This window comes from Diabrotica virgifera, chromosome 7 (assembly GCF_917563875.1).
Source record: "Diabrotica virgifera virgifera chromosome 7, PGI_DIABVI_V3a".
NCBI lineage: Eukaryota > Metazoa > Arthropoda > Insecta > Coleoptera > Chrysomelidae > Diabrotica > Diabrotica virgifera.
In genome coordinates, this window is record NC_065449.1 from 194,712,502 (window position 1) to 194,725,377 (window position 12,876).

At 31.7% G+C, this 12,876-nt stretch overlaps 1 protein-coding gene across 1 annotated transcript in view; it reads right to left on the reverse strand.

Moving 5' to 3' along the window:
* Positions 1-12,876, reverse strand: part of LOC114329602 (synaptotagmin-15-like) — a 465,421-nt gene that overhangs the window by 340,682 nt on the left and 111,863 nt on the right. Inside the window, exon 4 of the mRNA XM_050657061.1 lies at positions 10,800-10,961. Within this exon, the coding sequence (XP_050513018.1) occupies positions 10,800-10,961 (162 nt within the window). The remainder of the gene's footprint in view (positions 1-10,799; positions 10,962-12,876) is intronic.

Below are 12,876 nucleotides of genomic sequence, written 5' to 3' on the forward strand. Positions count from 1 at the left end.
CATTTGGATGTACTTTGAGCTCTATACGCTTAACACACCATTACTCCCCCCCCCCTTAGGATCATTCTGGTTACACCTCTGTAGTACGGTATTTGGTATTCCGCCCTTACCTGAAGTTTTTCTGTTATTCAGTTACTGAAGCACAGAGAGCACAAAGCTAATGATAATTAATCAGAAATAGATAACAGAAAGTCAAATCTACGTCAACCAAACCACAGTAGAAAGGGTGATGAACTACAGCTACCTGCAGGGCCTATTTTACCACTAGGCCCGTGAGGCACCTGCCTCGGGCCCGCATTTTAATAGGGCCCGGGAAGATTACTAAAAATAATTTTTTATTTAAATAAATTTTCAAAATTCTTTTATTTTACGAACAGCAAATGATAAATGATGACTTCACTGTTGATTTTCAAGCGACTTTATCTGTCACAAGTATCTCTCCATCATCTCCTATAGAAAACGACAATGTCAATAACTCTTTTCCTAGCGATATAGGGGATTGGCCAAAACATTTAAATCTGTAATTCCAACAATATCTTATAAATAATCGACCGAATGAATATATTGATAAAATTAGTGAATGTATTATACAACTGGATAATAATAAAACCAGACATTTGCAAAGTGAATGTTTTTATAAAATTAAAGCGAATGGGGAAAAAATTCTACTCGAGTGGTTAGTTAACATTCCTAAATGTAGACGTGTTTATTGTTACATTTGTAAACTGATTTCCACGAAAATTATTGTTTTTTTAACTTTAGATGGGTATAATGACTGGAAAAATATCAATAGAACAGTTACTCAACATGAGCGATCTCCTGAATATATTTGATCAATTGGTACGTAGTCAAGAGAAGTAGTAGGTACAGTAAGACAAATCGTAACATTAATGGGAAAAAGCCATTTAGAAGAAAAGGAACATTTTAGAAACGTTCTTCAACGAATAATAGCAACTATTAAATTTTTGTCCAAGAACGGTCTATCATTTTATGGTTCAAAAACCAAATTATTTACAAAAATAAATGCCATATATACAGTGTGTCGCATTTAAGATATAGACAGCCCTAGAATTTGGCTATCAAAATAAATACAGATTTGAAGTGTTGCACAATGCACAGTCATACAGGTTAAATGTTCACATTTTTTAATAAGATACTCAGCTGAAATGTAAATTTTTAAATTTTAAACGCAGCCTACTGTCACTCCACAAACAGGGTAAATTTTCGATATTTTGCTTGGCGTTCGAGATATCGGAAAAAGTTTGTTCTAAATATTATTCTAACCCAACATACCAAATTTCATGACAAAATTCGCACTTTTAATTTTTTCATTATTTGTAGTCAGGATCCTAAAACTTAAAATTGGCTGGCCCGAGGTGCATCTCGGGACAGACGAATTTTAGGGTCCTGACTACAAATACTGAAAAAATTAAAAGTGTGATGCCAATTTTGTCATGCAGTTTGGTATGAGGGGTTAGAATAAGATTTGGAAATACTTTTTTAAATAACTTTTTCCGATATCTTTGACACGAAATAAAATATAGAACATTTACCATGTTTGTGGATTTTCAGTAGGCCGCGATTAAAATTTAAATTTCAGTTGAGTATCTTAAAAAATGTAAACCTTTAACCTGTATGGCTGTGCAAAACTTCAGATCTGTATTTATTTTGATAGCCGAAATATGGAAATATAGAGCTGCCTTCATCTTAAATGCGACACACTGTATTTAAACAATTTTTAATTGTTTACATATAGGGTGTCCCAAAAATAGCGGAACGGTCGAGTTTTTCGCAAAATAAACATCGGATCGAAAAACTGAAAAATACATATTCAATGATTTTCAAAAATCTATCAAATAACACTAAACAACACCCCCACTCCAACCCCTAGAGGTAGAGTGGGGGTAACTTTAAAATAGTAAATAGAAACCCCCAGTTTTTATTGCAGATTTGGATTCCTTCCGTAAAAATAAGCAACTTTTATTCGAGACATTTTTTCGAACTGTGGCAGGTGGATGGCGCTATAAATGGGAGAAACGATTTATCCTGATAACATAGGTAAATTATAGAAACGGTTTAATATCTCGAGAAATACACTTCCAAATGAAACACAAAAAAACATGTATTTAATATTTTTCAAAAACCTGGGCAGGTAGCCCAGTAAATGAACGGGAAATTCGGCGATACCGTGTAATTTTCAGGGGCAACTCCGAATTGTATGAAAATTTGGATTTAGGTTCTACTTACCCTCCACTTTAAAGTTGAAATTGTGCCGTTGGTTGCTTTTACTTGGGGGGTGATAATCACCCCTTCTCGGGGGTGAAAAAACATACGTTCAAGATAAGACCGGAAATGGATAAATTGGCTGATTTTAAGCAACTTTTGTTCGGTAGAGTTGTTTACTTAAGTCAATACTTTTCGAGTTATTTGCCATTGAAAATGTTGATTTCTCGACAAAAAAATTACGTTTTCAGACGGTTTTTCGCAAATAACTCAAAAAGTAAATATTTTATCGAAAAAAATATCCTGAGCGAAAGTGTAGCTTATAAGAAACCCAAAAAAATTGTGTATCAGTAAAGTCTGTCAATCAAATTAAAACAAAGTTGTAGCTCATGAAAAATTCGTTTTTATTCGTCTAATTCCAAATCGAATATTTCAAGGTGAAATCACCGAAAAATTAAGCACTTTTTGGGAAAAACCCATTTAAAATTTTTTAAAGTGTTTATAAAAAGCTTTGTTTTAATTGTTAACAAAAGTTTTAGCATTAAAAATAAGTGAGTTACGCTCAAAATAAAGTTGGCCCTCTTTTTTTTGTAAAAAATCATGAAAATCTCGCCGTGTTTAGCTCCCCAAATGAAACTAATCGCTACCGCTTTACAAACAATTTACTTACCTATCTATTTTTTATATGATCTGTCAGTCTCACCAGTGTTTATTTTTGAAAGGGTTATAATTGAGAAAGCTTGAATGGGTCACTAATCACGAGTGTATGCAAATTTTGAACAGCCATATCTTAACCAATTTTTGTCTTACGGAGAAACAAAATGAAACTAGCATTTATAATAGCAAAACCTACATTTTTTACTCTTCAAGATTTTTCTTATCACTAATATTTTTAAGATATTTTGAAAAAATTAAATTTTCAAAAATTTTTAGAAACATTTTTTTTACTATAAAACCAAATGTTTTTAAAAATAAGCACTTCAAACCAATCAAACTTACAGATCATATAAACAATACACATACAGTTAAAATAGATGGTAAAGCCAAACGATTAATTTCATTTAGGGTGCTAAATAGAGGGAGGTTTTCACGATTTTTTTACCAATAAAAAGGGGCCAACTCCTTTTTTCACTGTAACTCGTTTATTTTTTTATGCCGTAAACTTTTGTAAAAAACAACACTAATAAGTTTTTTCCGATACTTTAAAAATGATAATAAAGTTTTCCCGAAAAACGCTTCTTTCTTCGGTGATTTGGATTGAATTATTCGATTTGGAATTAGACGAATAAGAACATATTTTTCATGAGCTACAACTTTGCCTCTACTCAATTTATAGACTTTATTTGTACACCATTTTTTTCGTTTTTTTATGGGCTACACTTTTGCTAAAAATATTTTTTTCGATAAAATATTTACTTTTTGAGTTATTTGGGCAAAACGGTCTGAAAACGTAGTTTTTTTGTCGAAAAATCAACATTCTAAATCGCTAATAACTCGAAAAGTATTGACTTACGTAAAAAACTTTATAAAACAAAAGGTGCTTAAAATAAGTCAATTTATCCATTTCCGGCCTTATTTTAAACACGCATTTTTCACCCCCGAGAAGGGGTAAATGTCACCCCCCAACTAAAAGCAACCAACGGCACAAATTCAACTTTGAAGTGGAGGGTAAGTAGAACCTAAATCCAAATTTTCATGCAATTCGGAGTTGCCCCTGGAAATTACACTCCAAAACGGTCATTTATTGGGCTAAGGATATAAGAATAGTTGAAAGACTGATAATAAGAATTATTTTCCCTTAAGGATATAAGAGCGCTCATCGGAAAAACTAGATCCATATTCAACCCAATGAGGGTCTCCTTCAAGAGCCACAACTTCGCTCTTGGTATAAAAGAAAGAATGCTACGTCTTTTCTGTCCTTTTTTACGAAGATGAATCGTGGATTTATAACAAAAATATGTGCAGAACATCGAAAGCATTTGAGAAGTTTCTTTATCAGTAAATACATACAGGGCCGTGCGGTGCTATGATGCGGTGATGCAGTCGCATCAGGCGGCATCACAAGGGGGCGGCATAATCAGTAAAATGAAAATACATCAAAATAATCATAGGAATAAGAAAGGGTATGCAAAATAGAACATTTAAAAAATATCCGATGTTGTGTGTCACTCGAGTTTAAGGCTAAAGCCAGACAAGGGATAATTTACGTCGCCGTAAGAGCAATAAAATGGAGCGCGAAAAATGGGTCCTATCATTTGTTGCTGCGCGATATTTTACAGCTCGTCTGGCCATCCACTACTCTCACCGTGGGACCCATTTTGGCGCTTCATTTTACTGCTCTTACGGCGCCGTAAATTATCGCTTGTCTGACCTTAGGCTGAAGCATGTCACTCTGTAAACTTAGTTTTAAAAGTAAAATCGTCTTCTTCTACAGAAACAATAACCTTTTTTTGTATTATACCAGAGCTGTACACTTTTTTTCTGGTTCTACAAAGCGTTGGGGAGCTCTGAAAAAAACATGTTTCACAACTAACTTTAAAACCATTAAGCGATACTAGTAGATGGTCAAGTCGAATAGATGCATTGAAACCTTTAAGATTTTGTGAAATAATATGATGGTTTATTCGAAATAATAGAAGAAGTCAACAAAGATACAGAAACTAAAGTCAAATCACGAGGATTAGCAAAAAATATTAAAAATTATAAATTTATATGCGGTGTAGTTCTTTGGCATGATATTTTATTTTTAATATAAATTCGGTCTCATTCTTGAAGATGTTGCAACATGAAACTATAAGTTTGTCAGATTGTGCAAAAAGGTTGTCAGAAAAATAAAAAAAATTAAAAGCTACAGATGATCTGGCTAGACCTAACGAAAATTAATGCTAATGAAATTGCAGAAAATCTTGATATAAGCTCCGAATTTCCAGCGAAAAATGAAATTCGAGCCAGCTCGAAAGAGCTCTTAACAGAAAAAGATATTTAAAATAATTTTTTCATCTAAATTTTAGACATTGTCATTAATTCTTTGATTGTTCGATTTTGACTTCTAGAAATTCATAAATAAATAAATTTTTAATGATATTTTTAAATTGGGGGAAATAAATGATAACACACTAAAAAATATTGTATGAATCTTCATTCGATACTTTCAATAGAAAAACAATCGGATATACAGGCAAATGATCTTCTAGAAGAATTGTGTGATATATCCCAAATGATAACATAGTCCATGAAACCTTTAGAAGTTTTGAACTATTTCTGTACACCCAAATGTAGTTGTATCGCTAAGAATTTTATGAGGTAGTATACCCTTGTCTAGGTAGTGAGTGGGGAAAGAAGTTTTTTAAAATTAAAAATTATTAAAAACTGTTTATAGTATGATACAATTATTGATCCAAATAATGGCATAACCCAGACATCCAAAGTGAAAGTTATCCTCCAACACCAAATTGTTCTATATGGTCCACATAATGTTCAGAAAAAAGTCACACCATTTTGAGCCGTTTTTCGTCAATATTTCTAATACTATGCGGTTTAGCATAAACAACCTTCTATACAAAAATGTTCTACATTAAATTTGAAATAAAAAAGGCCCTATGCATAATCCTTATAAAATGAACGGTTCCAAAGTTACGGAGGTAGTATAGTATAATTAGTCCAAAAAAGGCCTAACCCAGACATCCAAATTAAAAGTTTTCCTCCAACACCAAATTGTTCTATATGGTCCACATATTGTTCAGTAAAAAGTTACACCATTTTGTGCGTCCCGTTTGGGGGGAGGGGAGATGGGGGAGATGGGGAAGAAGTCGGTAAATTAGTAGTTGTTTTACGTTTTTCTTCAATATTTCTAAAACTATGCTTTAGTTAGTCTAAACAATGTTCTATACAAAAATGTTCTACATCAAATTTAAAACAAAAAAGGTCCGATACATAATTGTTATAAAATCAACGGTTCCACAATTACGGACGGTTAAAAGTGGAGGTTTTCGATACTTTTTATATAATTTGGGCAATTGATGATGATTTTGGGTGGTGAGGTTGACCTTTCTTCAAGGGCTTATAACTAACGTACCATCGGCGACTAAAATAGCAAATTTTATTTACAAAGCACAATCCTGTTAAAGAAAATTTCTTTCATCAGTAATAATATTATAAATTGCCCATGGAATATAAAAATTATGGAAAACCTCCATTTTTCACCCTCCGTAACTCTGGAACCGTTGATTTTATATCAAATATGTATAGGACCTTTTTTGTTTTAAATTTCATGTAGAACATTTTTGTATAGAACATTGTTTACGCTAAAGCATAGTTTTAGAAATATTGACGAAAAACGTAAAAAAACTACTAATTTACCGACTTCTCCCCCATCTCCCCCCAAACCCTCAAAATAGTGTAACTTTTTACTGAACAATATGTGGACCATATAGAACAATTTGGTGTTGGAGGAAAACTTTTACTTTGGATGTCTGGGTTAGGCCTTTTTGGACCAATTATACTATACTACCTCCGTAACTTTGGAACCGTTCATTTTATAAGGATTATGCATAGGGCCTTTTTTCTTTCAAATTTAATGTAGAACATTTTTTTATAGAAATTTGTTCATGCTCAACCGCATAGTTTTAAAAATATTGACGAAAAACATAAAAACTACGAATTTACCGATTTCTCCCCCCTATCCCCCAAACCCGACGCTCAAAATAGTGTGATTTTTTCTGAACATTATGTGGACCATATAGAACAATTTGGTGTTGGAGGATAACTTTCACTTTGGATGTCTGGGTTTGGGTCTAGTTATACCATACTATTACGAAGCTCCAAAGATAAACAAAACTAAAAAAATTAGCACTCATTTCAATAGAGTCCTCACTTGCTGCTACTTTAGACTACACCAATCTGATTGACGAATTTGCCAAAATTAAAGTCAGAAGGGTAAAATTGTAATTTTTGTAAATGTTATTTAATGTTAATACGTATTTAAATTAATTTAAATTATGTTTTGTTTTTAAAATAAAAGTGTGCTCATTTTGTGCAATTGCATTAATAAAAATAAAAGTTAAGTTATATTTAAGGGGCGGCATTTCGAAGACTTGCATCATATTGAAAAAATGTACCGGACGGCTCTGAATACATAAGATATTGTGGACTGACGAGTCGTAAATGAAAAGGCCCACAGAAGAATGAAGAATAGCGGAGACCACCATCAAATCTCGAAAGCTACAGTATTTCAGAATTCAGGCACATTATGAGAAATTAATTCAGATGTACCCTGCTGTGAGTTATTCTGAACCGTTTATATATCGATTGATTATCTTGGTATCGATATGTCGTAGGCAAGTATGAAATGCAGGCATTCTTGCAAAAGCCTAGTCATTTTCATAATGACTAGGCCGTTTATATGTTTTCATTTTTATGAAATTACTTCACCCACTTTTAGGCATTTGCAAAGCTGCCAGAAAGGATAACTTAATTTTGAAACAGTGTTGCAATTTAGGCACAGATCATATATAAGTTTAGGTTATGTTGTTTATTTTTGTTATTGTTTTATAATTTTATTTTTCCTATTGTCCTACGATAATATTTATATCAATTATACCAAATACTACAGACTGTAATACATACAACTCTTGACATTTCCCATTAATTTTAAGGAAGCAAAAAAATAGCGCCATCTAGCGGTATGAGTAGGATAACCAGAGCAATCTAACCTTACATTTATAAAATTGCTTTATTATTGTTTTTATATAAGTGTTTGAACTATTTTTATTTTAATTTAATTTAGCAAAATGAGCTCGTTATTCAAAAGTTTATAAAATTAAATTTGAATATTTACGTTAAATTTTACGTTGTCAAAACGTAGTTCAACTCAAGTCGACAGTGGCGCTAGTGGCAACGTGCTTCCAGATTTCTGTGGAAGTTAGATGTATTACAGTCAATAGTATTTGATTATAATTTAACTACCTGTATCATAATTAACTTCATTATTATACAGATTTTCATTACGATACAGATTTTTAACCAATAGAATCGCGATATGGCATTCGCGATGAAGGTGGCACGGGTGGCACACGCGCAGTGACCAATGGTGAGTCAAATACATACGCTTTGACAGTTCTCAATATGTAAATGTAAGCAAACTGACAAACTACTTAATTTGTTTGCGTTTCAAAATTAATAAAAATGAATATTCGCGGTGTGCAAGTACTTGGAAAGGGAAACGAGAAACGACCATGCGCGAGTCGCGGAGAAATATTGCAACTATCTTAAATAATTCATATTGTCAATTGAAATTGTCAAATTGACGTATATTTCATACCTTCTGTCATTGACTCAGAAAAATTATATATTGCTCCACAATATTGATATGATATGCAATTATTATATAAAGGTAAATTTAATTAATTGTATTTTGCTTGCAATACTGCATTTTAATAACGGATTTTATTTACTACATACAATTGTTTACGTTTGCTAAACATAACCTGCATCTTATTTTTTTCTTCTTATTATTTTTTTGGACTATGGTCTTGACAATTATCCAGCAACCAGGACTAATATAATTGGCCAATATAATTAAAAGTGCGAATAAAAGTACAGAGCGTAGAAATAGAGGTCGCTTTGCCGAACTTGCACGGTCCCAATAAGTGATGAGCGCCCTAATAACCTGCAAAATAGCACAAAAGATGGAAAAAGTAAGTTGTGAGGTAAAAAGGAATGAAACTAGTCGAGCTGGGAAATTTAGCTATATTAACTTATAAATAATATTAACCTTTACAGGTATCAGAGAAGTATGTCAACTAAAACTGTCACTGTGACATTTGTAGTTGCCAAACTCGTGCAATACGTCTAAAGGTGGGAAACAATTAATATAATATAAATTTATAAGCTAATATCGCTAAATTTTCCAGCTCGACTAGTTTCTTTTTCCTTTTGTTTCATTTCTTTTTATCTCACAACTTAATACGTTTTCCATCTTTTGTGCTATTTTGCCTGTGCTATTAGCGCGCTCATCACTGTATTTTTTGTTGTGAATGATCATAGAAAAAACCGTGTATACAACTTGCATTTAATTATCATTATAAAGCTCGTGCTCTATGCGAAACTCGCCGCTAGGCGGCTCATTTCGTATCCCTTATACTTGCTTCATAATGACCATCATTAAATGCTCGTTGCACAATATACTATTATCATTTTTGCATATTAGTGCAATGAACTCGTATAGCTTTTCCAGTAAGTCCAGTGAAATAATGGTTGAAGTCCAAAATATTTACTTAATTAATTAAGTTAATATTTTTATAATAATATTTGTTCCTTATTATAAAATAAAGGTTTAGAATCACTGGGTGTAATAATTTCATAGCAATAATTATTATTTAAATTTAATAAATTTTATAAACATAATCTAAATTGAAAGACTGTTTCAAAATAAAATTACCGTTTGACAGAATTATAATATTGTAAAAACGTTCACGTTGCCGGTGGTTTTGCAAATGCCTAAAAGTGTGAAGCCATTTTGTAAAAATTAAAACGTTATACAAACTGCCTAGTTATTACGAAAATGACTAGGCTTTTGCAAGAATGCCTGCATTTCATACTTGCCTACTACAGATAGATATTCTTTCAATAGTATCGATATCGATAATATTGATACCCATTCGAATGGAGTATCGCGAAGTCAAAAGCAATGTAAATATAACATTGTAACCTAATGTGTATTGGCTATTGATTAAAAAACCGAACACCGGTTTTTGGAATAACCACAGGTTAAATCGTAAGTAGAAAAAAACCGGTATAGTATACCCGAAAACAGGTGTTTTGTCAACAACCGTCATCCCTATCTAGATATACGTAATAAATATGGCCTATTCATGAATCCCTAAACAAATTACACCTAAAGAAAGAGTCACAAAGTTTCACAAGAAAAAAGCGAATATTTTTTAAAATGAACGTCAGATCGAAAAACTAAAAAATACGTATTTTCAGTATTTTTCAAAGATCTATCGAATAATATCAAACACGATCCTCCACGGAGTGGGGTCGGGGTAAATTTAAAATTTTAAATACGAACCCCGCGATATTTCGCGAAATCAACATCAGAGCTAAAAACTGCAAAATACACGTATTCAATATTTTTGGAAAATCTATCGAATGGCACCAAACACGACCCCCACGAAGCAGGGGTGGGGGTTACTTTAAAATCTTAAATAGAAGCCCCCAATTTTTATTGTAGATTTGGATTCTTTGCGTAAAAATAAGCAACTTTTATTCGAGACATTTTTTCGAATTATAAATATAGTCGGAAAAAACGATTGTTGGAAATGGAAAATTAAATTCAAAAATCGAAAGTCCCCACTCAAATGGAAAACTTTACTTAACTTTTTTTTGGTTTTAGGACCTACTCTTCACAACCCAATCGGACTGATTATATAATACCATAACGCTCAAAAAACTGCAAATTTAGCATATTTTCTTCTCCTGCTATTAGCAAAAATATAGATTGGCAAATTTCGTTTCATAGTAAAACGACTGCTTCTTCTATTCTATTGTTGATTAATTTTTTTAGATTGAGTTACCTTCTCCAAGTCCATCTTAAATAGCTGTTGTTCTAAACCATCTCCTATTTCTAAATCTTTTAATGGAAACGTTATGTGACCTATCTCTGCCTTCTTTTTTGTTCGACCCCCGTCTATAATTGTCAGCTTCAAAGTGTGGTCAGCCATATCTTTAGGGGACACCTAGAAAAATAAAATGTTATAGCTAATAAAGCAAAAGCAACAAATAGTATTAGATTAGTATTATTTAAAATAAAAAAATTAGATGCCTAGATTTGGAGTATAACTTTATTGTTATAAACAGTTTGGTCCCATGAGCGAGGAACGATATTGGGTTTATATTGCTTTTGGGTCAAAGGGCCTAGCCGGGTAAGATGATGAAAAGTTCCCCATAACTCGATTCGAATTCCATATAGGTCACCGTTTAGCATATATAGCGAAACGAACTTTCTAAAAATTTGAGCCCCCTAGGTGGTCATGTGACCCACCTAGAGCCTAATTAGGCTTTTTAAGTTTTTATTTTTTATCTCAGCCGCATCGAGAACTACCGAAAAACTTTAAATAAAAAAGTTGTAAGCTTTAAAAAGTTCTGTGCGAAATTTTTTTTTTTAATTTTTGGCGGGAAACTTAAATTTTAGAATGATTTTAAAATTTTAAATGAGTATAAAAAAATAACTAAGACATTCGTTTTAACAAAAAAAAAATATATAACGTGTATTTTTGCATAATATTTCACCCTGAATTTTTTTAAATTTTTAAAATTGGTGAAACGCACCTTTAAAAATAAAAAACCGCATTTTTTCGGTTTTTTTTTTCGTTTTTGATACAATTTTATACATATTTTTCAAAAAGGGTAATACCGTCACTAGAATAAGTAAAAAACTGAAAAATAATTGGGGTTCGTTTAATAAAAAATTTTTGTAATCCCATACATTTTCAATATACAGGGCGTTGAAGAAAACAATATTTTACATATTTTTTACGATTTTGCCGAAACTACTGGCAACATTGTAATAAAATTTGGCGAGTTTTAAGAGGTAGTTGTTGTGCATTTTTTGACATACAATCAAGAATTTTATATTTATCATTGGCGCGTATACGGGTAATAGTCTAAACTTTTTAAAGAAAAAAGATAGTACGCCACTGACATATTTCAAATTAACAATCCTTTTTGAATTCCTCGTTTAATTTGTGACAAAAAATCTATCTTCCTATTTTTTCATACGACCCGCCATTTCTATTCAAAAAATAAAACATCTTAACCCTTACAAAGTATTCGAACTTCTATTAGTAGTTTCTACATCTACATACGTAAACTCGTACGTCCATTATAAAAACTAATTCGAATACTTTGGAAGCGATAAGATATTTTATTTTTTGCAGCAAAACGGCACCTCGTATGAAAAAATAATAAGATAGTTTTTTTATCGCAAATTGAATGAGGAATTTAAAAATGATTGTTAATTTGAAATAGTCACTGGCGTACTATCTTTTTTCCTTTGAAAAGTTCAGACCATTACCCCTAAGCGCGCCAATGATGAATATCAAATCCTTAATTGTATGTCAAAACATGCACAATGCACAATAACTACCTTTTAAAACCCGCCAAGTTTTATTACAATGTTGCCAAACATTTGCAGTTTCGGCAAAATCGTAAAAAATGTGTAAAATTTTGTTTTCTTCAACGCCCTGTATCTTGAAAATGGATGGTGTTACAAAAAATTTTTATTAAGCAAACCCCAATTCTTTTTAAATTTTTTACCTGCTCCAGTGATGGTGTTACCTTTTTTGAAAAACATATATAAAATTGTATAAAAAACGAAAAAAAAAATACCGAAAAATTTACCCGGTTTTTTATTTTTGAAGGTGCGTTTCACCAATTTTAAAAATTTGAAAAAATTCAGGGTGAAATATTATGCAAAAATACACGTTATATATTTTTTTCGTGAAAACAGATGTCTTAGTTATTTTTTTATACTCATTTAAAATTTTAAAATCGTTCTAAAATTTAAATTTCCCGCCAAAAATTAAAAAAAAAAATTTCGCACAGAACTTTTTAAATCTTACAAATTTTTTTATTTAAAGTTTTTCGCTAGTT